At 41.4% G+C, this 27,601-nt stretch overlaps 3 protein-coding genes across 3 annotated transcripts in view; 1 reads left to right on the plus strand and 2 right to left on the minus strand.

The window, feature by feature from the left end:
• Positions 1 to 11,951, plus strand: si:ch211-117c9.2 (solute carrier family 26 member 6). Its single transcript, XM_023281871.3, has 19 exons — positions 1 to 486; positions 2,117 to 2,256; positions 2,697 to 2,807; positions 2,919 to 3,091; positions 3,211 to 3,375; positions 5,149 to 5,301; positions 5,536 to 5,618; positions 6,108 to 6,255; positions 7,639 to 7,752; positions 7,984 to 8,061; positions 8,194 to 8,289; positions 8,395 to 8,501; positions 8,616 to 8,685; positions 9,119 to 9,211; positions 9,372 to 9,482; positions 9,605 to 9,946; positions 10,081 to 10,135; positions 10,308 to 10,438; positions 10,572 to 11,951. Exons 1-19 carry the CDS (start codon positions 362 to 364, stop codon positions 10,596 to 10,598), a joined length of 2,322 nt encoding a protein of 773 aa, XP_023137639.2. The 5' UTR covers positions 1 to 361; the 3' UTR covers positions 10,599 to 11,951.
• Positions 11,942 to 26,714, minus strand: si:ch211-117c9.5 (sodium- and chloride-dependent creatine transporter 1). The gene is made up of 14 exons (XM_023281873.3): positions 26,136 to 26,714; positions 24,523 to 24,825; positions 21,236 to 21,367; positions 20,762 to 21,098; positions 19,754 to 19,886; positions 18,444 to 18,578; positions 18,189 to 18,292; positions 15,377 to 15,501; positions 15,165 to 15,277; positions 14,058 to 14,198; positions 13,671 to 13,773; positions 13,484 to 13,584; positions 13,233 to 13,403; positions 11,942 to 13,018 (listed from the first exon to the last, which is right to left on the minus strand). The coding sequence occupies exons 1-14, from the start codon at positions 26,164 to 26,166 to the stop codon at positions 12,890 to 12,892; spliced, it is 2,058 nt and encodes a 685-aa protein (XP_023137641.1). The 5' UTR covers positions 26,167 to 26,714; the 3' UTR covers positions 11,942 to 12,889.
• LOC111576275 (transmembrane prolyl 4-hydroxylase-like) overlaps positions 26,370 to 27,601 on the minus strand; it is a 12,539-nt gene continuing 11,307 nt past the window's right edge. Inside the window, exon 10 of the mRNA XM_023281875.3 lies at positions 26,370 to 27,400. Within this exon, the coding sequence (XP_023137643.1) occupies positions 27,349 to 27,400 (52 nt within the window). The 3' untranslated portion in view covers positions 26,370 to 27,348. The remainder of the gene's footprint in view (positions 27,401 to 27,601) is intronic.

A 27,601-nucleotide genomic window follows, 5' to 3' on the forward strand; every position in this document is an offset into this window, starting at 1 on the left:
AAGTTTACCAGCTGTGCAGTTTTTGAGCAAGTTTAGCCTTTCAGTTAGTCACTGTTGGCTAACACACATGCTTGCACACACATTTCCTCAGGTGTGCGTATGCAGAACAGGGACATGTGGGATGGTTGTTGTTCTCTTATAAGGCCAGGAAAGGAACAGTCACTCCCACAGTCCAGAAACAGCTGTAGGAACAACAACTGTCAATCAGTATAGACCAGTGAGGAGGCTTCACTCCCACTACGCAGTGGTGACACCTGTAACTATCTCTTCTACTCACGAGTACCCTCGGACAAAGAACTGGGACTCCAACAGACGCCGGCTTCACAGAGGTTCTGCTGAATTTGCTCCAACAGACGAGGACATGAAGGAGAAGGAGTATTTTGTGCAGAGGGAGGTTCTGGATGAGATACGTCTTGATGAAGTGGCACAGAAAGGGACTTGGTCCGTTAAACCAACTCTGGGTGAACGAGTGAAAGAGTCCCTGAGGTAAAAATAGAGAGGAGAGGACACCGGGGAGGGAAATACCGCTGACAAATCGGACCATTGAAAAGCACTGACACAAACTGACAAAACAGAAAAAAAACAATGCAGTTGTTGTTGGCTGCCTGTGCATTTTTTGTATGGTTGCAACTATATGTGGTTGTCTGTGTGCCTCTAACTCAGTGAATCTTTCCACTGTTGCTCACAGATGAGTGAATGAGTTTGTGTTTCATTTGGATGCAAATTTTATGTGATTAGGTCATTACCTGCTCTGTTAGCAGCAGACCTTCACACATTTGGGTTAAATTTTACAACGGCTTGTGATACAATACATAATATTCTTAGCTTTGGAGTAATCACAACAGCACCGTGCATATTTAACCCTCCTGTTGTCTTCATTTATGGGCACCAAAAAATATTGTTTCCTTGTCTGAAAAAAATCTAAAAATTCAGCAAAAAAATTCCCCAAATTTCTGAAAATTTGCAAAACCTTCGGGAAGAAAATTCCAATAATTCCTTAAAAGTTTCCCTTAAAAGTTTTATTTTTAAAAAATACCCCACATTTGACAAGGAAATTCTTGTGAATATTTTCAAGAAATGAGTAGAAATCTTCCAAAAAAAATTCCTAAAAATATCTAAAATGATTACATATATATCAGTAAAACTTCAGATATTTTCGTAAGAACATTCACAAAAAAATCAACCAAAATCCAGCAAATTTTGATGAATTTTGGTTGATTTTTTGTGAATGTTCTTAAGAAACATTTTTAACATTTTTTTTCGGCCAAAAAATATTCAAAGATTTCCCAAAAATGTTGAAAATGTGGACATCAGAAGTTTCACTGTGAAAATATTTTTTCCCCACATTTTCAAACTTTACAACGGGTTAATTTTGACCCACAGTACAACACGAGGGTTAAAAAAAAACATACATTTTCCATTTAATTAACACAGCAGATAAATAATCTTGTGACATTTCAGCAGAGGAGGATAAGACACAGTTTGTTCTTGCAAGTTTCTGAAACTCTTCTTGGAAAAACAAATGAAGCGTTGATTCACAGGTGCAAGCTTTCTGGCATTTCAGTAGTAAATATTTGTAGTAGTAGTAGTAAATATTTGCTGTGAGGAGGCTTCACTCTCACTGTCCTGTTTGTTTTTAAAAAAAACAAACAGAATGCAATAAACACTTAAGCTTCCCTGACTATGATCTAAAAACATCTGGTTTGGATTAAAACCCAAAGAAGAGCGCTTGTCTGTTTCTATGTTTTTCCAAAGTGCCTCCACGTTTATTTATTCTTTGAAGTGAACAACAACATATCAATATGCTGGTTTTATCCAGAGTGTCGCTGTTTTGCAAGGCCAGCTGATAAAACCTATAGCAGGTGTTGCAATTCACAAGTCTCACTACATTGCATTGCTCATAAAAATGCATTAATATGTATGTTTTACAGCCTCTCTTCAGCTAATTAGTAGATGGTGTAATCATAATGTATTATTTTCTTTATCTTGCACACAGCATAGATGACTAAAGCTGTCGGACATTCAACAAAAAACTTGACAGTGGTATTGTGGATCTGTATGACTCCAGTGCTACAAGTAGCTTGATTGTTGTGTTTTTCTGGAATGGTTGTTGCAGGTGTTCGGGGCCCAGGCTGAAGCACATACTTCTGAGCTGGATTCCTGTTCTTGGCTGGTTACCTCGTTACTCTTTCAGAGAAAATGCCATAGGGGACCTGATATCTGGCTGCAGTGTGGGCATCATGCATCTGCCGCAGGGTTTGTATGTGTGAATGTGTACACTGGCGGGAGCTCACAGTTTTTCCACGCACTTTAAAAAACTTTAAAAAAAAAAAAACAACAGATTTTTCCAAGAGTGACGTGGGAGTTTCAGCACCATTCTCACGCCTGTCTGTTAATCGTGAAGCCGTGGTTGAATTAGCTGAATGTAGAGAGTAGAAGCGAGCAGTGACAGCTGGTTTGGCTCAGTGTAAATGTAACAACAACAAATTGTGGTATTTATGGAGTCTCTGCTGCTTCACATTCAATGGGCAAACATGAGATTGATCCTCTCTTTTCTATTTCATCAAGAAGGAGACTACGTTTCTGAAAATGTGTAACAATTCCATAAATGTTTTAAACACCTTCACTATCACTGAATTAGTTTTGGTCAAGGGACAGGCTTTCTTATCCCTCTTTTTGTTTTGTTTTTTAACCAGGCATGGCATATGCTCTTCTGGCTTCCTTACGTCCAGTGTTTGGTCTTTACACCTCTCTCTACCCAGTGCTGGTCTACTTCATCTTTGGTACTTCCAGACACATCTCCATAGGTGAGAGGAGATCAAAAAGGAGGAAAATAAGTCAACAATGGCAACATGGATAAACGGATCCTTTCGTATGTCTTTTTGCATGAATGTGTGTGTTCATGGTTGTGTGTCCAGGCACGTTTGCTGTGATCAGCATCATGATTGGGAGTGTGACAGAAAGGCTGGCACCGGACAGCAACTTTATTGTAAATGGGACGAACGGGACAGAAATTGTGAACCTCGACGAAAGGGACGCATACAGAGTACAGATAGCATGTTCGCTCACAGTGTTGGCAGGAATCTTTCAGGTGTGTGTTTCTCTGTGTATGTGAGTGTCCACTTTGACCACACTGGAAACTTCCAGTGACATTGTTGAGGAAGAAGCTGCCCTTTGAATAACCTGCTCTCTCTAATTTGCCATCCTAAGATCCTGCTGGGTGTGGTGAGGTTTGGTTTCGTGGTCACCTATCTGTCTGAGCCACTTGTTCGCGGCTACACTACGGGATCAGCATGTCATGTGTGTGTCTCCCAGCTAAAGTATCTGTTTGGAGTTGCACCATCTCGCTTCACTGGTCCCCTCTCCCTCATTTATGTGAGTATGTCATATATTCTGAGTTACTTGGACCTCCTTTCTTCCATTTCATGCTACAGCACATTTCAAGGAGAATATATTGTGTTCTGTAGATAAAGATTTTACATACAAAACAAGTACTGACCTCTGCATTGTTAGAAATTATACAGTGTATAGTTAAATTAACTGCAGTGCAACCACTGCAACAGTAACATGTTATCTACATTTAACTGCATTCCTAAATCTTGTTCTAATCTTTTTGTTGTCTGACCAAGCAGTTAACCAAATATCTCAATTAACATTTCACAACTATTACTAGTTTACTTAACAATCAAAGGCCTTGGACAGTCAGTAGCTCCAGCGGATCTCTGCTGATCTGTTTGAAGTTGGGTGGAGCAATGCAGGAAGTTACAGGAGGCCACATATTATATATGATAAAGGTGTACTTTCACCCTTCCTAATAGGTGCAGTTTTACATGCACACAGAGTCCCAAGAAGAAATAAAATCATGCGACCTACACCCATGTGGAGTACAGAATGTACAGTACTCAGTGTGTTTTTACTTTTTTGCCAACTGGTATAGTGTTAATGGATTTTGGCATACACTGTCAATATGTATTTTAACCTGCTGCACTGCACACTGTAAAAAAAAAAAGGTTGTTTTTATGGTAAAATTCCGGCAGCTGTGGTTGACAGAATGCTACCGTAAAATTACAGTAAAAATATTTTCTACATTTATGGTAAAGAAATGTTCTGATTTTGCTTATTTTTGAATTAAAAATTGTGCTTCATTCCATATTTTACTGTAAAAAAAGAAACGTCAACCTTTGGAAAATTGAAAATTTACATGAAAATACTATATAAAATAAAGCTTGTGTAACTTATAAATATTCCAGCATTTTTCCTTATTAGCAGAACAGTTAGTGTTAACATTAAATGTTTTTTTTTGTTTTTTTTGTTTTTTTTTAGCAAAAAACAGTTAAAGCTGTCATAAATATTAAAGCATATGTCTGTTATTAACACAACATTAATATTTACTGGGAAAAACAGTTTTCTTTTCAAGGCCTAAATGCAAAGATTACGGTATTGTTATGCATGTTGAGGCATTTTTCCACTGAAAACTGTGCAGGAGTCGGGAAATGCATTATTTCAAGAGACAAAAGATCTAAAAAAAAAAACAACCCACTTTTCTCCTGATTAACCTATTTACGGTGATTCAGTGTTATATAAATGGCATCAAACTGTTATAGAGTTTACAGATTTTTACTGTCATGGTTTGACAGTTTTTCATCGTAAAATGTACAAACATTTTGTACAGTGCAGCTAAAAGCTACAAGCATGTCTGATATTACACTAAGATGAAACAATTAGCAATGGGCTACTGCTTTGATTTTTCAAAGAAATAAAAGTTAACCAGTCAATGTGCATACAAGCTGGATATTTGCAGAAACACCTGTCACAAACTCTGCAATGTGGAAAAGAGACAAGCCAATTAAAATACCATAGCAAACACTGGACACCAAACATGCTGGGATAAGGCCCCATAGCTGATAGCAATATAAATGAATCTAAAGGAGTTGAGTTTAAATAAAATGCTTCCAAAGGCAAATAGAAACCATGACAAGTATCATCACTTATGATTCCCTGCAGAACTGTCATATTGTTTAATTTTTCCACAGTTGTGTTCACTCCCACCACTTAGAGGGCACTTCTTTATTACTTTTTGACAGTATTTGTGCATTCACTTTGCTTCCAACTCTTAATTCTATCTGTCCTCCACTGTTTTCTTCGCAGACTCTGGTGGATCTTTGCAAACTGCTGCCTCAGACGAAGCTTCCAGAGTTGGTGGTCAGCCTGGTGGCGCTCAGCGTTCTTATTGTGGTCAAAGAAGTCAATGCGTGCTACAGACAAAAGCTACCTCTGCCTATCCCCATAGAGCTCATAGTTGTGAGTCCTCCTGTTGCTTTTTCCTCTCTTTTTTTCTCCCCACACAAACATTAGGTGTATACATTAAATAATCCAGCAGGGGGCATCTTGACCACAATGATCAGAGGAGCTGCTGACCTTGTTTTGCACTTGCCAAAAAAACAAACAAAAAAAAACAGACTGCATGTGAGGAAAATAATGATTTACCTCATGTACTCATAGTGAAACACCACCGTCTGTGCTTGTTTTCAACAGATCATAGCAGCTACAATCATTACCCACTTCTGTGGACTTACTGACAAATACTATATTGATGTGGTTGGAGAAATTCCCAGTGGGTAAGTTCATCTTTGTATGTTTGCAAAACAGTAAGCAGAAGAAACGGGCTTTGGGGGTGAAACTCAAGATACCAGTTAATTCATGGCTGTTTACAAGATCACAGATAGTAAAGTCTCATATTTCACAGTTGCCAAAAATGCAGAGCTGTTTATAAGACACGCAAAAAAGGGTCACATTGTGTGTTTGTATGAGCGAGCGTCTAAAAAAGCTGGAAAAGCTCCTGTGGTGGAAAAATCCATAAGTGAGCACTGAATCTCCGTAGTAGTCACAAAAACAGGGAAGTTTAGATATGAGAAATAATAGCAGATAAATGTCATAGCCTATATATACAAAATCTACTTGCTTTGTGCTTGCAATCAGAACTGGATTCATCCAATTCCTCTGTGTTCCAGGGTGGGTGTGTTTCTAAATTGTTATAAAAAGCTGCACGTATATAAGTAGTGTTATATATGTTTGCAAGTTACCACCTTTCCCCCCCCCCACTACAGACTCAAGGCTCCTCGTGCTCCAGATGCCACTTTGTTCTCAAAAGTTTTAGGTGATGCTTTTGCCGTGGCCATCGTGGGCTACGCCATCAACATTTCTCTCGGCAAAACGTTTGCCCTCAAACACGGCTACAAGGTGGATAGTAACCAGGTGAGGAAAACACACACACAGACATGCACGTACGCACTGCAGTACTCACAAACAGCTGATAGCGTTATAATTGGAGTGTCTGTTCCTGTCTGACTCACTACTAACAGGGGGGGAGTAGTTTGGCCTAATATTAGACTCAACCCTTCAGTCACTCACAGTTGCTCATGACTGTCACATTAATGGACACAATTGTTCAGATTGTTCCAGATCAACCCTCGTCTCGACAGCATTACTTCCACAGACATTTTTGCTCATGGTGCTTCTAGTGTATAGTTCTTTTCAAAGAAATTCTACTTGAGTAATTTCTTGGCATTAACTGCAACATCAATACGCGTGACTGAAGCAACAAATAAATGGAATTATATTATATGAGCTACTAAAACTCAGCACATTTTAAAAAATTTTTTTGCAATAATTTACTGTCTTTCACCAGGACTCTTTGTAAATTGTAATTTTTTTTATTTGAGAAAAGCCTTTCTGTTTCCCAAAGCATGTTTATGTGACTGAAAAAGAGTGTTTTCTTATTTTCTCATAGTCCCCACCTGGTATTTTATGCATCATCAGCGTGATTATGTCCAAACAGTAACAACAGACTATAGTTTAGGTCGTGTAAATGTCTGCAGGAGTTGGCCAAAGATGTGTTTAAGTCAGTCACTAAACAAATCCTTTCCAAATATTACCTCAAATGTCTCCCAGTGCATAATGTTGTGTGATAAAATTTGCCACTTATCTGCAAGATAGCAGGCATGTTTTGCTTTTCGCTGGCCAACTTGTTCTGCATGTGGCAAAAATAGATGAGATAAGATTATATGTTAGAAAAAAATACAGCTTCAAGGTGCATAAAACCAGCAGGCACTGCAGAAAAGTCTGTCACTTCTGATTATTATTATTATTTTTTCCAAACATGTCTGGGGGTTGAACTGCACTGTCTTCCCCTTTGCTGCTATATCAGGCCAAGATGCATGCAAATATCTTCTCATAACCTGCAATTATTTTTTTTCAAGACATTTGTATTTTTATCTTGTATCATTATGTGTAACACAAACACTTGTTCACACAAACAAAGAGTCATGTGATTGGGAGCATACTGCTCTGGAAAGAGGTGGGTTAGAAGCACCCATAGCCTCTAAGAACTGGCCTGCTAAAACATTAATGCCCAACAAGCTTTATTCAACCCAGCATCTTAAATATACTGGCCACTACTCTCAGCGTGGCACTGATGTGTTAACCAGGCCATAATGTTAATGAATGCTACGCTAATGTCACTGACTCCTTCAGACTGAGGTCAGGTGTTATTAGTGTCAAATGTCATGATTAGTGTCAAACAATGATATTGCATTTAACTAAGATGTTCTGTCTGTCTTGCTGCTTCTGTTTTTCCAGGAGCTGGTTGCCTTGGGACTCAGCAACACTGTCGGTGGCTTTTTCCAGTGCTACTCTGTGACTTCCTCCTTGTCTCGGAGTCTTGTCCAGGAGAGCACAGGGGGCAAGACACAAGTAAAAACACAACACAAATACAGCCCTGTGCAAAAGTTTTCAGACGGCTTGACAAAATGCAGAGAAAAAAGTTAAGGAAGTCCAGCTGTTCTGTGGATTTAAGGATCGATACCGCTTAATTGTCTAAAGCTTTTGCACAGTGGGGTTCCTGATTGCATCTCATTCTTATGCTCGTGTTGAGAATATTTGTTGCACAATAAGTGAGTGTTTTCTCTGCGTGTGATTTGTCAGGTTGCAGGACTGATTTCCTCTATCATTGTGCTGATCACAGTTTTGAAAATAGGTTCTCTCTTTGAAGATCTCCCCAAGGTACCGCTCTCCTTCCTGTGCCGTTTCTCACTAGCGATCAGAATCTCTCCTGGCAATATTATACCCAGTCCGACTGTGGGAATGTGGGAGTTCATTCGTCTGTGTGTGTGTGTGTGTGTGTTTGCTCCTCAGGCCGTCTTATCCACAATAGTGTTTGTGAATTTGAAAGGAATGTTTAAGCAGTTCATGGACGTGCCTTCGCTGTGGAAGACCAACAAGGTTGATTTGGTAAGACTTAATCCTCTTTAACAGTCATTCAGCTCAGTTGAATGCTGCAGGCATGTTATTGAACTGTTGACCCCATTGACTGTCAGTGTTTATACCGCCCTCTAGCTTGTGTGGCTGGTGACATTCACAAGCACCATACTGCTCAACCTGGACCTGGGCCTGGCTGTCTCCATTGGCTTTTCCATGCTCACCGTCATCTTCAGAACACAGCTGTAACTACACACCTCAATTTAATGAATACAGAAGTATACGCAAAACATTTATGAAGATTTCCATCGAGATGAAGGCACTTTTTGCTGCAATAAAGACATTTTAATACCTTCCAGACCCCACTACTCTATCTTGGGCAACGTGCCAGGCACTGACCTGTATCTGGACACAGAGAAGTACAAAGAGGTGAGAATATTACTCAGTATCATATTTATTCACAGCAAGTTTAAGTTTAGCCTAATCTAAATTATGATAAAAAGGCATATATTCTCATTCACCATGTGTGATATTTAGCCAAGTAGAGGGCTGCTATAGTAGTGAGCAGTTGTCATCTGTCTTCAGAAACCTAAAGTCAGATATCTTAATAACTGGACAAACTAAAGCAAAACTACCATTACTAGTTACTAAAGGGAAATGCAATTGTTTCCCCCTTGAAATTGGGTTCAAGTGACCCTTTTAGAGGAGCACTCTATGGATAGCATTACATCCACTTTCAATCATTAACAGATAAAAGAGCTCAGTTTAGTCAAACAACACCTGAGGGAGTTAGGAAGTGCAAATGAAAGTACAACAGGGTTTAAGTTTCCGAAGCCTTCTACTGTCTGGTTTGTCCCCGCAGGCTAAAGAGATTCCAGGAATTAAAATCTTCCGTTCATCAACGACTATCTACTACACGAATGCTGAGATGTACTTGGAGGTCCTGCAAGAGAAGGTGTGTATGTGTTTTTGTGTGTGCAGGCTGGTGGTGCCTTTGATTATGAGATGCAATCCCTGTCCGCTGTCTACGGCACCCATAATTGCTTTCATTATCTCTCCCACTCGTCTCACTTTCTCTTCTCTCTCTTTAATGTGATGCTCGGCTTTTTGTGCAGAGTGGAATTGAAATTGGGAAGCTGCTAACGGCCAAGAAGAAACAGCAGGCAAAGCAGAAGCGTAAGCAAGAGAAAGAGAAAAAGAAAGCCAAAAAGGAGGAAAAGAAACAAGTACAGTATCCGAAATGACATATTTAAATAAAGTTCAATTCATCTGCAATATCAGTCAATTATGGATTTCAAGTGGTACCTTTTTTTAATAGTTGTTTTCATTTTTTCAACTTTTTTGGCAGAAAAAAGCTGTCAAACATTTGCCCAATGGCACATTCTCTTTGAAGGAGTCAGAGATCAACAAGAGAAAAGTCTCTGAAGAAACAAATGGACAGCGTCAAGGCAATGGTGTCGCCGCAAACGGCCTTAGTAAAGGCCGAGTAAACTGGGCTTACCAACCTGACACAACAATATCAGAGTCAGACTCAGACACAGGTTGCCATGGCGATGACAGCATCACCCAGGTTTCGCACCACAGTGACGAGGAGAAAGGAAAGGCCAGCGGATCAGGCACCCACAGCATCATCTTGGACATTTCCACAACCAGCTTTGTGGACTCAGTCACTGTGAAGACGCTGAAAAATGTATGTGTCTGTGCTGAAGTTATTAATTTAATCATCAGACAGCCAATAAGAGATTAAATAAGTGACTATGATTTTCTAAGAAGAAGACTAGATGACAAACACAAACATAAAATGAATTTTGTGTTTTCTCTCAGATTTTCAGGGACTTTGGAGAGGTTGATCTGGAAATCTACCTCGCTGGCTGCCAAGGTGAGGGACGCACCTGACAAAACAGAGACAGAGTTAATGTCCTCAATGCACAGTCAAGGCAATGAAGTTTTTGAAAATGCATTCAGACATCAGTGACATGTCAGTCAAAGATAAATGTTAATTACTATAATCACAAATGCTTTCCTAATGATGTTTCATTTTCTTACCTTAGCTTGTGTCGTGGAACAGCTGGAAACGGCAGGTTTCTTCTCGGAGTCCATCCCAAAGAGCAGGCTGTTCGTCACCGTTCATGATGCAGTGCTGCATATTCTCAATAAACTGGGGCAGAAAGACTTCATGCTCGTGAGTCAGGCTTTCATGAATGATTGTTCATTACACTCTTGAGCTCTCACATCTTTACTTGTCACTCGTTATTGCTGTGACACAATCAGAATTTTTCATTCTTTCAGCACTGAATCTTTCAAATATTTTTCAGGATATGTCCTGCAACACCCAGATGTGACCAGCAGGTGTCAGATTGCTCCAACTCCAGCCATCTTCCTCCTCCTCCTCCTCTTCTAAGGCCGCCTCTTCCATTGCTCACTATTGGTCACCAGTGTCTCCTCCCCTTTCAGTGGGGGAGAATGCACCACCTTGACATGGCGGCTGGTTGCCATGGAAATACAGGGAGCCGTTACTGTGGCAACAGGCTTTTTATGATATTGTCTAATGAGATAGCCAGCAATACGTCATTGCAGCTCTCTCGCTGTGTGGTGTGTGTTAGAGACAGCAAAGGGGCGGGGGTTGAGTGGGAGAATGTAACACTGGACTAATAGGAGTCTGTATTTATAGCCTGTGTGAGAGTGGAAAGTGAGTGAAAGGTTGAAACTCATATGCAGGAGGTGTTTGTTGTGAACACACAGGCCATGATGTGTGTGCATGTGTCTGTCCGTCAGTCCATATTCCACAAGAGGAGGAAAGCCAGGTGTCTCCAACGGATCAATAAAATGTAAATATTCTTCACTGATATTGACGTGTCCATCCGTTTTGGAGGGGTTCTTAATTCTAATATCACCCCTCATTTGCTCCAGCAGTGAAGAGCTGAATGGGGGACATAGTGTATATGTGTTACATTTTAAAACAGCAGGAGTGTGTATTTATAGTTTGCATTCACATGTCTGATTCCTCTGACATTTTGAGCTCCATTCTATTTTTAGGATCCAATGTCATCTGCTGTTGCAACGATAGAGGCTAAACACTGTGTAGTAATACGTGATGATTTCCATGGATTGAACCGGAAGGTCCAAAGATAAACGCTCCCAGACATTTTTTTTAACCTTCTGATTACTTTTTTACTTTCAAAAATGTACTGTACACTGGAAATGCATGTGAAAGCACAAGGGGCTTAGAAGGGCTTTGAGATCTGGGAGGTGCATTTATGTGTACTCCTAAAGTCGTAGACTTTCCTAATCAGACATAGTTCATGAGTGAAGTGGGGCTTTCCTTCACATGGGGCCGACCACCACAAACAAGTGATCAAAGTGCTGAAAACACAGCTGAATGTCCCCATCTTTAAATTATTTGTTTGCTGGATCGACCACTACAATGTAATGAATTGTAGAACTTATTCCTTGTCTCCAGAGCATGTTGCTCGCCGTTGTGTTCATTGCAGTTTTATGAAGCTGACTTGCATGAAATGTTGAACTATCAAATGTGTCTTGAAATGTATTTTTATACAGGTGTCAATGTGTAACGTATTTAATGTGAATGAACCTGAATATCTTCTGTACATATCCACGGCATTTCGTTTCTGATTAAAAAAACAAACGCGACGATGTAAATGAAGACCCATAAAAACACAGTACATCCCTCTTTATCTGGTCATTTATTGCTTCTCTCCTGACCATATCAAGTTTCTTTCCCCTCCCCACAACCCAGTCTCCTGCTCATTACACAGTTCAGTCGGAAGTTTCTCTCCTTCTCTAAATGTGGAAATAATGATTATCATCCCCTTCAAATAGTAACACTGATTCACAGACCCTACGATACACTGAATACTTAAGTTAGTTTAAAATACACAGCTGGAAGTGGTGATGTATTGTCTCCTTATGATTCTTTTTTTTCTTACAAATGGAAGGTTGTTTTTGTACAGTTAATTCAGAGAGCACAGATGGCAGCAAACGATGGCCAAAAGGCTTTGCCACATGTAAATGAAGACAACACTGCCAAAGTTCAGCACACACTCCTTTTCACAGGCACCTGCACACGCCCCCACACACGTACGGACACATGCGCACAGGCATACGTGCATCTACACACGTACACGCTGAGACCAATGCATTGTAGCAGCAGACATAAGGTCTTCCATTTAAAAAGGTTCACCCGAATCTTTTAAAAACAAAACGACATAATGGCTTGGGACAGATGAAGCTGTTGAAACCCTGACAGAAAGGTGTGGAAAGGGAAGATACAGCAAGGACACCAGACACATCACACTCACAGGACGAGACAGGACAGGACAGCACAAAGGCAGGGGGCAGAAAGAGAGAGGGGAGAGCCAGCGAGGTAGAGTCAGAAAACAGAGCAGAGGGTATATCAGCCTGTGATGACATATGGTTGCGGGTGTGTTTCAGTTCTTCTCCGATCTAATCTTTGGTCCATTTGTCCAGGGCTTTTTCATAGCTTTAAAACTGTGGGGTGTGTAACTAATCTGCGTTTAACTCTCACCAGGTCAGTGTAGTGTGCAAGTGTTTTGTGTATGTGTGTGCTGATGTCAAAGGTGATACGGCTCTATGTTCTGCAGAGCTCAGCTCGTCAGATGACACTCTCAAAGAGAAGCGTACTCTTGGTTCCTACAGGGGGCAGCAGTTTGGCCTCACTCTCTGGGGCCAGGTACTCCAGGTGATGTCTGCCCCAAACTGGGGTGGTCAGATGCTGCCACCTCTGCAGAGACAAAAACAGAGACATGATGAGATCTTTGTTGGACAAAGGCTTCAGCATTCTTAGTAATGATAAAGTCACCTAACCAAATAATGGATGTGAGGGGGAGAGGGAGATACAAGGAGATACATTCCTACTAACTTATCAACAGCTCTGCACAAAAACATGCACACGGGAACCGATATGAAGGCATACACCTGCAAGCGGGAATACTGACCTCCCGCAAAGATCCTTTGCAGCGCAGAAGTTTGTAGAGAACAGTGAGTGGTATACAGAGCATAGAGGACAGGGCCAGCGCCCAGCCAAGTGCTTGACCCCACACAGGGTATGTGTACACCGTGTTGTAAGTCAGGGGCTTGTAGTTCACCACGTGGAACAGGAACAGTCCCTATATGCATGAAAAATTATCAGCAGTTTGCAACTGGTAGTGGAAACACATTTTAAAAAAACCGACAGAGCTGCACATACCACACAGACAAAAGGTGTGACGTAGGACCAGCACCACTTCATGTAGGGTAGGGGCTGATAGCCAATCATACGAGCCACGTCGTCCATGAAACGGTCTGCGCCTGACGGGTGACATAACGATGATGTGACTATGCACGGAATCGAGCAGTGTGTATTGTTTGTACTGTAATTGTTTGTACTGTCTCACCATAAACCCATGCAATCACCACACACTCCCACAAGGCTTGCCACAACAGAGTGATGCCACTGGCAGAGTAGTAGTCAAACAGCTGGAAGACATACATCCCTCCCTGACAGAAGCAGTGAGAGGATTAGAACCATTATGTAAATACTTCATGCGTAGCCTGTTTACAGCTTTCATCCCAGATCATGTCTGGAAATGGCTAATTGTTCGAGTTACTATTAATTATTATTAATTACAGCATAAGTTATCAAACGAAATTTCTTAAACATTAAAATATAAAATATTTTTCCACTTTTGCCTATAGTTGCCTACAAGGTTGCTGTGTTATGGTGAGAAAATAACTGTTGTCCACCTAATTCTGAAGAAAGAATCTAAAAATTCCCACTGTACCTCAGTGACCATGGACATGTCAATAAGGAAGCAGATGACGCAGCAGATGGCAGCTACCACCTCTCGCCGCAGGGAGCCCATGACAGATTTAGGGGGTAGCATGTCCATGATTCCCGTTATCAAACCTTCTACACCTACAAACTGAAAAAGAGAGAAAGCAATATGAGGGGAAAAAGCAAGAGGCAAGGGAGCACAAAGGAGAGAGAGTGGACAAAACTGAAACATGCCTCTGTGAACATTTATGGTTCAGATATTACTGGACCTGGAAACAACATTATGGTGCTCACTGGATGATAAAGGTGTTGGATATATCAAAGTAAACAACACAGAAACTGACAACCGGTAAACTAAAATAAAAGGTGTACATTCTTAGACTGGCTACTGCTACTCAATAACCTTCCCTTCAAACAACCAGCATGTGTCAGACAAACTGAATTGCACATGAGCTTGACGTGTAATTGAGATTTTGCAGATGAGCATATTGGCCCAAACCCCTTCTCTACCTTTCTGTGCAGGAATGTTTATGTTTATCTTTCTAAAAAAACATATTTTGGCCTCTGGAATGAGCTGCGGGGACGACAGCTGTGCGGCTATTTTTACATCATTTAACAGAAATGGCAGCATATTTATAGGCAATGCGGCCTGAGCAGCACAAAAAAAGAGAGATGGATAGAGAAGAAATGCGGGAGAGAATGGAAAGTGAGAATAAATGAATGGATTGGAGGGGAGACAGGCGCTCTCTGTGTGAATCAGACAGAAGCTCATTGACAAATCTCTGGGCTCTAAAACAATGGATGTAGGCACTGGCTCAAACAGACACACAACAAACAGGCTGCTGAGAAATGTAATGCTAAAACTGGACGTGACGTGTTCAGGCTGTTTCTGTCACTCTTGCGCATCACATCAAGTAAGACGGAACAAGGAATGTAGATTAGCTATATATTCTACAAAATATATGAATGCACTACACAATCAAAGTGACACCAAAATATAGAATCTAGTAATACCTAACATTTGCATATATTCTCTTGAAGCTAAATTCTTTCTCCAGTGTTTAAAGTGGATATAATAAAGCAAACTCAAATGTGGCTACTATCAGGATATTACCTGACTGTCCAGGCCCAGTATCAGCAGCATAAAGAAGAAAAGTGCTGCCCAGAGTGGTGCCAGAGGCATCAGAGTCACAGCCTTGGGGTAGGCTATGAAGGCCAGGCCTGGACCTGCACATTGAGAGACAGAGTCAGAAGTATCAAGCTTTTGTGGTTCTCACTGTCAGTACTTAGCTCATTACACTTGATTTTTCATTTGCCGATTCTTACCACTCTCAGCTACCTTACTGATGTCCACTCCTTGCTCTGCAGCCATGAAACCCAGCACAGAGAACACCACGAAGCCTGCAAAGAAACTGGTGCCACTATTAATGAGGGCCAGCACAAATGCATCCCTATAGAGAAACAGAGACAGGCAGAGTAATTGAGAAAGAGGGGGGAAAAGAGCACAGAAAAGGACACTGTGAGAAAAAGCATTCTAATATGATGTAACATGAGGCTCCAGTAACAAACTCAAGACAAACATTGGCTTGGAGAAGATGGCCCGGGATAGTAAAGAGAGGATCAATAGCAATTTCTTTGAAAGCTGCAGCTGTCTTTATAGTTGGCAGGTAGAAAACAAGGAACACATAAGCCAATAGGCAGTCTGTCTCAAGGTCTGAGAGGAGAGAGGATAAAAGGAAAACTCTTTTTGACTACTTGCTACGCATACGCAGTGTACACTGTATATGACATTGCAATAATAAATAAATTAGTAATATTAAGAGACTGAATTCTCATTTAAGTATGAAGTCAACAACATCCCTACTATCTGTCTGCAAAGTGAGGACTGAACTTCTGTTTATCTTGACGAGTCCAGTCGAGTTGGCAACACAAACCAAGAATCCTGGCTGATGTGAAGAATGTATAAACAACAGTTGCATCAGGATGGTTTTATCACACTGTTACACAGCTGCATTCAGCAGCAACCTCCACGCAGTCAACTGTCAACATTCTCTTTCAGTCTGAGGCGGTACTCAGAGGACTGCGTATGGATTTAGATAGTCACAAGAAGTGAGAGTGAGTGACTGTGCTGAGAAAGCAGCCCATTACGAGACTATAATCATTAAAGAACACTGAAATTCTATGGACATACCAACAGCTCTTACAGACTGTGATGCTCATCACATGCCAGGAAACAAAGCTATTGGATACTGAATTGACAAACAAGGTAAATTTAACATACCTAACTCCACTTAGCTTAGTACCTACCTCTTTTAATAAAGTTGTTGTATAGTCTGCTTATCCAAACACAAAAATAAGCTCACACTGAAAAAAAATTTATGTATTTTAAGAGGAAATAAAGCTGGAATAGTTTAGTTAAATATAGAATTCAATAACACAGGAGAAATAGTTACCCAGACCAACAATAGGGAAGAGATGTGTCATATGTTGGGCTGATTTATAACTCATTCACTTTTGATTAGATGGCTGAATGGTTGCTGCCTTCGCTCTTACTCAGTGAACACACTCAGGACTGGGTGGAGCTGGATTTACGATCTGTCTGAACGATATGTCAGATGGTCAGATAGCTTCCAAAACCTCCTTCCTCCACACTTCTCAGAGGGTGTCTGTGGCATCCATCATTGGTAAGTTTCTGAGACCTAAAGTCTGACAGGTACATCCACTGTGCTTAGTGAGTGACCAGTGTGGAGGCAGGAGAACAAAGTGTATACTAACTTCTTTATCACACGGACTTCTGTTAGATTTTGTTGATACAAATAAGAGAGAACACCATATATGCCTTTAAGGAGGGACTGCATAAAGAATGTGTGCCACTATCCCAACTTGTCATTGCATCAAGACAACAAAGATACAAAATTCCCGGAGAGAAACTGGAGCTTGTTCAAGAGAGCCACAGTCACATGAGAGCACACTCACTGAGAAATATTGTAACACTACTTTACAAAAGGTGTTAATTTTGGCCCAAAAAGATCATAGCTTTTTTTGGAGAAAAGACAGCAAATGGGTCTTTCAAGTTGGAAACAGTGGTTAACACATTAGTATGCAACATTAGCAGTAGTAACGTGTCAAACTGGGTTTAAGATATTTCACTTTGGACCAATGTATTAGACCAACAGATGGACAGACTGATACTGTGATCCATAAAGCTACACAGCCAAAAGGGCTTAAAAAAGTCAGAAACTATTTGTTTTTAAAGCAAGTGAACCAAAACCTGAGTGCAAAATTTTCCATATACAAGTATAGTTTATGTGTGAGCCCGCTATCTACTTATAAGCATCATGCTATGTGTGTGTGTGAGAAAAAGAGCTGACATACCTCAGAATGTGTACTCATCTTTAAACTTCCAAGTAAGGTCAAGGGAGAGAAAATATCAGATAGCAGGATATTCATGAGACCCCTCCAATTATGGGCATTCCAAATATGCAAGCAAGTGATGAGATTTACCAAAACAAAGTCATTATTACTGCTATGGAGCTACCAACCTCATGAGCGTCTCAATAGGTTTACATGTCCGTCTGTTTAGGCTAAACACATGCTGGCTTATCAGCCAACGGCAAAAACAACAGGTCAGCCGACGGGCAGTAAAGCCTTTCAAAATGCATAATGTAATGTTTGCTCGAAAACAAAAATAAAGCTGTTACATACTCAGGACTTACGGAGGCCTTCCTGGCAACCCATTCACTTCTATTTTAATCAGGGATGGAAAATACTTTAAATGAGCAGTGTGCAGGGAAGTCGTTGGGCCTTCGATCATATTTCCTGTGCATAGTCTATTTAAGTGTAATGGTCACTGTGAAGTCCACAGAACAGCATGGTCCTTGCAATAAGGCAATAATGAGAGGTGTTTCTAGGAGAAAAGGAACGGATCTTTCTGGTATTTCACGTGACTGTTAGTAAAGGCAGAGTGAGATATGCTCCTTCTCTCAGAGTGTGTGTGGTGGAAAAGCAGCCTGCTTCTAGTTGAATATATGCGTTGTCAGGTTGTGCAACAGAATGCAGGTCAGGCTGTGACTTTGTGTTGACATTGGCCTCCTTCCAGTGATAGTGGCGTCTGATTTTATGTTGTGTATAAACTCACTGGTAACAGTTGTTATGGAAGCGGTTGTAGCTGCCCAGTGCAGTCAGGGCACCTAGTCCGATGGCATAGGAGAAAAAAATCTGAGTGCCGGCATCAATCCACACCTATCATAAAGAGAAATGTGTGAGCAATGCTTCACATTAGTTTTGACCTAAGTCTTCGAGAAGTTGCTGTGAAAATCCGTCATATTTCCTTGTCACTACACTGCTACAGAAAAATGTGCACTGTTGCCAAATGCTAATGCAAAAGTGAAACCTGTGCTTCTCCAAGTTTGGACCAGTCTGGTTTCAGGTAGTAAACAATGCCATCCAAAGCTCCGGGCAGAGTGACTCCGTGGGCCAGCAGAACAACCAGAACCAGGTAGGGGAACAAAGCTGTGAAGTACACAACCTACAGAGAGATGGAAAAGGAGAGCTGTGAAGTACATTTCTGGGTAATGTTTGACCAATTTACAGGATATTCTTTGGGTAGGGAGGTGAAGTTTGAGTGCTATGCATTAACTTGCATTAAGTGACAATAGAAAACTCCACAGTAAATACTTAAACCCTTCATATTACATGATGTAAGTACATAAAAAGATGTGGTTATACTATCAATTTAATAGACTAGCTGGAAAGGTTTAGTGCTAATCAACATGGTTCATCAGCTATGGTCAAATGTAACTGCACCTAAGTATATTTTTATCACTTTGATTAAGCAATTACCTGCTTTGCAAATACTCAAGTCATAAGTAGAAGCCCATTAGGTCCTTCCTGTAGTAGATGTGTAATGGGTCATGTTACTTTGAAGAAAAGGTAGCCTGTAAATGGAAAGCCAGACAATTTGTAAACCTCCTGCAATAGCAGGGGTTTTTGGCAGACCTTTTCAGAAGGTATTCTTTGTCAAGTTATGCTGAGAAAGCCACCCCCTGCTACCTAGTAGAAGCATCAAATCCCAGCTAAATCAGAGTGGTAAAAGCAAAGTAGCGAGAAAGCACATATTTGCCTTGATCTAGGGCGAACATGGGCACAAAAGCCCCTTTCCAGCTTTCAAACATCTACATGGTGGAAAGTTAGTAATCGGCTTACAGCTGGCTGGTTCAATCTCTTTCATTATTTTTTCCCTCGCTCTATGAGCTTTGGCTACTCTGGAGACACAAGTATGCAAACACAGACATCCCCACATGCAACAAAATAAGGACGTGTTTTTTATGTCAGTGTATCAGAGCACACATATATAAAAGAATGAGGAAATGGCAAAGTAGAAGTCACTCTGAACAATGTGTATGTTTAGCATAACAATATAAATCTAGGGATCAGTGGAAGATTATAGTCTGACTAAAAACAACGACAGAAATGAGAAAACATTCAAACAATACACGTGTGCTTATATTGTGTTCATATGTGTTTCAGTCTAGACACTGATCCTCTCACTATGCTAAAGCTGATTTGGGGTCAAAGGGCAAAATGCTGCAATTATTTAACTCTTTGAATGAAGCCATGCAAGTATCAGTCTGCACTCCATAAACCCAAATGGTGACATGTGACATTATGCATCATGAATTGAATAGCCAGAAAATGCTTTACCTTGCCAGTAGATTTAACTCCTTTCCACATGCAGAAGTAAACAATGATCCAGGTGGCTATGAGACACAGCACCATCTCATAGCTTATGTCACCAGGCTCATGTAGGCCTCCAGACAGACGGAGCACTTTGCGTCTAGAAAGAACAACAAAAAAGTGTGGCCATAAGAGACAAAAAACATGCACATTCATAAAAACAAACAAAAGCACAAGCTAAATTTTGTATTTGGCAAAAATGACCAGTAAACAAACCGGGAGTACAATACATTTTTAAGATCCTTAATATTAGGGATCGACCGATATGGATTTTCCAGGGTCGATACCGATGCCAATTATTGGTACTGAAGAAAGGCAGGTGACTGATATTTTGGAGCGATATGCATTACATGTAATATTTTAATAGCATGTGATGGCAGAGAACCATTCCTAACTAAGCTTCTTCATTAATACGACTGAATATATAAAATAGAAATAGGAGTGATTAAATTAGGGTGCTGTCTGTTTATGTGAGATCAACTGAGATTAATCAGTTTGTCTTCTGCAGTTACATCTGCTGTTCTTCTATTTTCTTAATCTGTCACTGCTCTATCCCTTTTACTGTCCGCTAAGGTTCAGAGCTTATAGCACTGTTAGTTATTGTTTTCCACACACTGTTTCATTGTAATTTGTGGCCACCTTCTAACTTAAGTGTTAGCCATTAGCGTAGCCTTAGCCACTGTGGGAGTAGCTAATGTCCTGGTTTGTGGCAACAGCTTGTATTTCTTGTTCAGTTTTTGCAGTCTTTGCTTGAGAGACATTTCTGAGACCACAGACGGACTACAGACAGAGAGAGGAAGAAGCATCAGAAATTTAGTAGTTAATTTATGAACAAATATTGGCCATGACAATTGACCAGGCTGATAATTGGTCTATCCCTACTTAATATTTAGATTGAGGGTGTATTCAAGTCTTTATCGCTTTGAGTGTATCTTAAAGACTGCTGACTCCCATTTAAGTCAATGAATGACATACTCCCAGAACTCGATGACTGGGGAGCGCATGCCCTCAGCCTCCATGCAGCTGCCATTAAAGAGGATCTGGGCTGAGGACAAGTTCAACGGGGACGCGGAGGACAGGAGGTTGGAGGGGGTGGCAGCAGATGAAGGCAGAGCAGACTGCGCAGCGCTGCGGTTGTGGCAGGCACGTCGGAAGTCCTGTGTACAGTTTGGGGTGTTCCAGGGATGTCCACAGGTGGCCCAGGGCAGTGGGTTAGTGAAAGAGTGGAAGAGAAAGTAGAGGCCCCACACCAGGATCATGACGTAGTAGGTGTTACAGAAGAACACTATGACCATTGACGCCAGGCCCAGACCTGACAGAGAGAAAGAGAGAGAGAGGGAGAGAGGTGTATGGGTATAAAATTTGCAAACTCAAAGTGACGACCGGATTAAAAAATGTCTCATCTTCTCTGCATTTTCCTGCAACACCAACATACACAGAGATCTGTACCTTTGAAGAGGGGTGCGATGTTCCAGGCAGAGACCCCTCCCTGCTTCATGAACTGTCCCAGAGCAATCTCTAGGAAGAACACTGGGATGCCCCCGATGAACACGATCAGCAGGTAAGGGATCAGAAAAACTCCTGCAACACACATATTTATCATGTGGTGTCAGAAGTAGCAGGCAGATATTGATAGATATTGCAAAAACAATGATTGCCCCAACATATAAAATAAAACCACTGGCATGGGTTGAATAACTACGTGGATATGCATTTCTTGCGATTTTATGTGTCATGGTGTGATTAAACTTAATTATTTTAATATCATTTTGTCTATTATCATAGACGTACAAAAGTAAAAAGAAAGACATAAATATAGGGAGAGTCAGAAATAGAAAGAGATCTACAAATGTAGATAAAATTACCTTGATAATAACATCATTAATATTACATTAAGCTATTCCTATTCAAACTAATTATGTTTGTGTGTCTTACTGCTGGCTTAATAGAACCAGGCTCTTTAAATATGTGCTGCTCTTACAATCTGAGTTATAGCAGTAACATCTGAACAGACAGAAAATCGGATACAAAAGTCAGATTTAAAACTTGCAAGTGCACGAGCTGCACAAACACAAACAAACATGGCTCTTAGCACTCCACAGACCAAGAAACAATCAAGAGGAGGTGGAAACGTTAAAGGACAAAAGAGCGAACATCAGGAAAGAGGACAGACAAGGCCACAGATAAGAGACGCATTGAAAATCTATGTGGGAGATGACCACATTGTCTCCCATTCCGCGAGTGCTTGGACATTTTGGCAAGCACAATATTGTCCTTCAACTTGAAAACTGCAAAATGAGACAACAGACAAAGGGCTGTCAGTGGAGAAGGGAGGAACACAATAGACTCAAGCAGGAATTATTAGTCCTGATAGAGACATCTAATACCTGTTTCATTTTGATTAGCAGCAGTTGGCCCAGAGCAATTGGTTTGTGCTTTTCTATAAATAATCTCCTTTTGGATTCTCTTACAATAGCAGATGCTTGCTCCGATCAGTAGAAAATACATGAAAAGGCAGCGTAATGCATTTAAATCACTAAATCCAAGTGCAGCAATTTGGTTTGAATAATAATATAGCTGAGTGATGCCACCACAATGCGCAGATGGAAGGGAGTCACATGACCAGCTATGACGCAGAGCAGAATAAGGGTATGAAGCAAGGAGGGAAACATGGATAGATTACAGGAGAGGCAGGCAGAAAAACTGGGATGTCGAGGTAGAGGAGGTTCAACAAATAACAAAAATGACACACCAAGGCGTTGACCTCGTTGCTCTGCAACAATGCCATTGCTTCACATATATATATATTTTTTTGCCTCATTCAGTTCATCATTCTTTATGTCATTCACTGAGAGCAGAGGGCTGTAGCCATATAAGGAGACATTCGTGAGTCTACGAGAGAAAGGGGTGGGTGAGCGAGAGAGATGCAGAGAGAAAGACAGAGAAGGGGAGAGATGCAATGAAAGGAGTGAATGGAATGACTAGAGAAAATGCTTATGCTGACATACCCCAACATATTGGCCAAATCACCAAGGAACAGCATCTTTAATAGGCTTTAATAAATCCTGTGTAATCATAAATGGACCAGACACATCAGACCCAGCAGCTGAGTTACAAATAAGTAGATGAGATTTGCAGAGCACTAATTCCATGCTTTTACAGTTCATTCACCTGTTACTGTCTCCAGTGGACTGTGACCTTGTTTCAGAAACAAGCAGGTCTTTCTAAAAGCCCAGAGCTCTTATCTGATACCTTTGTCATGTCACGAGGTGTACCCTGGGTTGGTCAAGGGTGTAAGCACTGTAGCGGATGTGGCTGTGCTGACGCATAGGAGACAAATTGGCAAGGTCACAGAACGGTTATTGTGTGACATATCCATATGCCTCCTTATCAGGAGGAGGGTGGGAGAGAGCACCTCTGTGTGCCTCATGAGTGCTGGGCAGGAGCACAGGGGGTGGACTGTGTGAGGCAGGCCATTGTTACATGATACCACAAGGTGGGTATCAGAGCCACTGGTCACAAGACACACACACATGAGGGAGAGCTGGACAAAGAAACACACACACACACACACACACACACACACACACACACACACACACACACACACACACACACACACACACACACACACACACACACACACACACACACACACACACACACACACACACACCCTCTTACACATTCAGCTTCATTACATAAAAAAACAGTACAGTGGGTTGGGCAGAGATAAGGAAAAGTCAAGGGTAAAAGCTGCAAATAGGTCAGGTTACTGTTGGGCAAGTCGGCATTGATAGAAAAATAAGGGATATGTAACTTATAACGGCTCAAATAACCTAATATTTCAATGGGAGCCAGAGCAACACCGCAGTGCAACTTGCACTTTGTCCGTCTGTTAAGCAACTGGCAGCTGTAATAAATAAAGTGAAATCACGTGGGGGAGTCACAGCTTTGGAGCTACGTGATCACAGCCATGCAGGACCTGCTTTGTCTACCTTTTATGTCTATTATAGTATTACCTCTCACCATGCTGCCTTTCACTGCTATCCTTCTGTTGGAGTTATATAACCCGTTTTATACTGACTGTAAAGTAAAATACCATGGTGATTCTGAAGGTAGTGAAACTGAAACGGCAGAATTATTCTTTAATTAGTAAAACTTCTCTTTGCACTGAAGATTTTCTAGAATTTATTTTTCTGAAAATGCATAATGTGTTCGAATAACAAGGTAATGGTAGCTCTAAATCTTTCTGTTTTGACGTTTCAATGATATATTTTATTCTCTTTTAATAGTACTGTGGAGGTTAACCTGTTGTTTAATACTGAAGACCCGAATCTCATTTTGTCTTTGTGAATAATACACTTCTTCACCAACAGAACTCAAGGCAGTTTGGATTAGCACAAGGCACATGAAAAGGAGAAGTAGTTCGCACACTGAAGTCTCCAAAATGCTAAAATTTTTATTGTGGCAGACAACACACCAGGTGACCCTCAAAGCTGTGACCTCTTACGTTTACCCATAACAGCTGTCACTGCATCTACCTTTTAACATGAGGGTATTTCACTCCTTACCTTTGCAGACGACACCGCCATTACCACCTAAATTTTTCAGCAATGATGGGGACCATGGGGATGACACATTTAAAAGTGACACTTCTCATATGGTTATTGCAGTAGTGCTCATTTGTGTTGAAACACAAACTAGATGAACCACACAGTGCTCCTGAGGCTCACCTCCTCCGTTCTTGTAGCAGAGGTATGGGAAGCGCCACACATTGCCCAAGCCAACAGCAAAACCCACGCAGGACATGATGAAGTCCATCTGTCTGGTCCAAGTTTCTCTCTCCACCACTGGTACCGCTACAGCTCCATTTCCAGTCCCAGTTGCAGTCCCGTCCTGGGTCAGCGGTGGGCCAGCCCCTCCGGCCTCACCACACCCTTGGCCCACTCCAGGCACAGGCACGAGGGGGCAAACCGACTCGCCGCCCTCCTCCTCAGACAGGATCCCTGCCTCCAACTGGGGGACACTGATTTCACCTGGACAGAAAAACAACATGTCAGATAAGAAAGAAGATGATAGTCTTAGGAAACAAAGAGACAGGAAAAGGAGTTGGTATGGCACTAATAAAATCTTCTTTTTCACAAAAAAACTGCACTCAATGTTGCAACACCACTCATTCCTGAAGTGTACACATTCAGAACTTCACATCGCGTGTCAGCACTGGAGACAGATGATCTCTTGGACCACACTTGTGCTGAATGGAGAGAGGCTTCCCATTCATTGTGATACTGTAAATAATCAGTACAACTGTAGCCAATTATTACAAACCTTAAGCAGCAACAGGATTGAAATACATCTCATTCACATTTAATAGATTGTATTTATAATGTGAACTGCCCACATCCTGTTGCAGCTATATTATCATCCCTGAGCCCTCCCCTGATGTTCATTCTGTCTGTCTCTGTCTGACAGAGTGATTAGTGTGCTGCGGAACAACACAGCAGAGAGCTGCCTCAAGGTATATCTCAGGCTCCCCTGTTACTCACAAAGCTTTCATTTCCCGTCTTTCAGGTAAACCACTGAGCAAACGCATGTAGACTCCCAAACACAAATGAGCGCAACGTGTCACTGGTTAGTGCCATTCTAGAATATTAGTATCAGCCGCTCTGTGCTGGATGCAAAGCAAGGCAGATCAATCCAGATCAGAGCAGTTTGAGGGGGTGTGTGAATGGAGAAGGGGGAAAGAATGGGGAAGGTGAGGGATGTAAGCATCTACGGTACAACTCATTAGACTATTCCTGCTGTTTAATATCATTTGTGAGAGGAATAGGTGCATGCTGTGTTTTCTTAGTTTAAATATTTAATAAGAATTTGCTGGGTCAAGAATAAAAGAGACACCTATTGTTCTGGAGAATAAACGGGGTGCATGTCAATGAAATACAATGCTAGACACTTAGATCCATGCGGGTCGACGCATGTACAGGAGTTGCCTAATTTTACAATCAGGGCAAGGTTTACCAACCTGAATGATGATGCCAATATAAAACTTGTCTATTTGCAGATCTCCTGTACTCACCAGGAGTGACACCTGCTCAGCAACATCAGATTCAAAATGATTTGAGGCTGCTCAGAGTCACCTCTGGTGCCATGTTCCTAGTGATGTATCATTGTGTATGCATGATGTAATGAGAAATGCACTGAGGCATGCTATGTGCAGCTGCAACGTCAAAGCAGTGGTGGAAGCATGGATGCTTTCATTCCCCCAGCTTCTGTTTAGCTAGTGGTTGAATCATATGGCACATAAAGGAGTCATTATTAAGCAGTGGAGGTCATACGTCATACTCACCTTGGCTGTTCTCTTCCAACTCTGGTGACATGTTGTTGGGTAGCGGCACAAAAATATATATGATTAGTGTTATAATTTTTAAAAAAAGCAAGCTGACTGTTTTAATTTAGCCAGGGGGCAGTCGAAGTTTAATAAACGCCTGGCTAAGAAGGCACCCGGCGGGCTCAGAGAGGCAGACGGAGAGATGTAGCCACAATATATAGCGCTCCAGTTGTCTTTTCTTGATTTTCTGAGTTTGTTATTTCTCCCTCCTTGATTTTTAATTTTAAAAAAAAAAAAAAAAAAAAAAGGAAAATCGCAGTTTTTGTGATTACCACACGTCGGAACCCCTCAGCTCAGCCAAGAGATGGAAACAAATTTCACAAAGCGCCGCGGTCAGTTGAGCCGTTGACGGAGGAGATTCAAAAGCAGTCGACGAAGCACTTGAAGGTAAGCCTGAAGAATCTCATGGATAACAGTTAAACGAAAATGATAGTGCGCCTTGGAGTAAAGATGCTTTGGGTTTTTTCTGTCTTTCTCTCAGCAGCCCGGTCAGAAGTCCATGAACCTGTATGGGATGCGGCGGTTCAACGGACGAAGAATGTGATCCTCTGCACGGTCCGTTAACTGTGACGGACGCCTCCTCCCCCCGCGTCCTCCCGCCGCCGGCAGACGTGATTGGCTGAACGAAACCCAGTGCGGTGCGCACAGCATCAGCAGCAGTCAAAATGAGAGGAGTCACAAGGATGGGTTTATTACACTGCTTACGTCCTTGACCTGAAATCCCACAAATAACTGCAGATGGATGCCTAAAGCGGTGTCTGAGTCGCTCTGTCTATTTGCTGCATATCTCTGTGTTTAAGGGACCCAGCTTGGAGTGCAAGGCGCCCTGTGGCACAAAGGTGGCCTCCACATGGCTCCCAGACAAAGAGACTATTACTTTGTCCACCAAATCACTTCATCTGTAGTTATCTGAAATGTTATTTACCCCCTCTACCTGCTTGAACAGCCACACAAATGTAACAGGGAATTCGTGTACCAACAGGAACATAATTAGCCCTTGTAAATAGATTTTAATTGAATTTTTAGGCCCTCTCAGATTGTAGTATCACATACTTCTCACTCCATTATATATTTTAATAACAATGTATTTACCTAAAAAGAACACATCAGTCCATCCATCCATTATCTGCCCACCGCTCAATTCTCACTAGGGGCGTGGTGCAGCTGGAGCCTATCCCAGCTGACTTAGGGTGAAGACAGGGACACCCAGGCAGGTCACCGGTCTATCACAGGGTCACATAGAAAGACAGACAGTCAAACACACTTACAGACAATTTAGAATCACCAATTAACCTCAGCATGTTTGTGGAGTGTGGCAGGAAGCCAGCGCCAACATTATCACCACTTTTCAAACAGAAAAAAAACAAAAAAAAAAAAAAAAAGCAGTATTTAATATTCAAATCAGCTATGTCTCAAGTAGGTTT

The sequence above is a fragment of the Amphiprion ocellaris genome, chromosome 8 (genome assembly GCF_022539595.1).
Source record: "Amphiprion ocellaris isolate individual 3 ecotype Okinawa chromosome 8, ASM2253959v1, whole genome shotgun sequence".
NCBI lineage: Eukaryota > Metazoa > Chordata > Actinopteri > Pomacentridae > Amphiprion > Amphiprion ocellaris.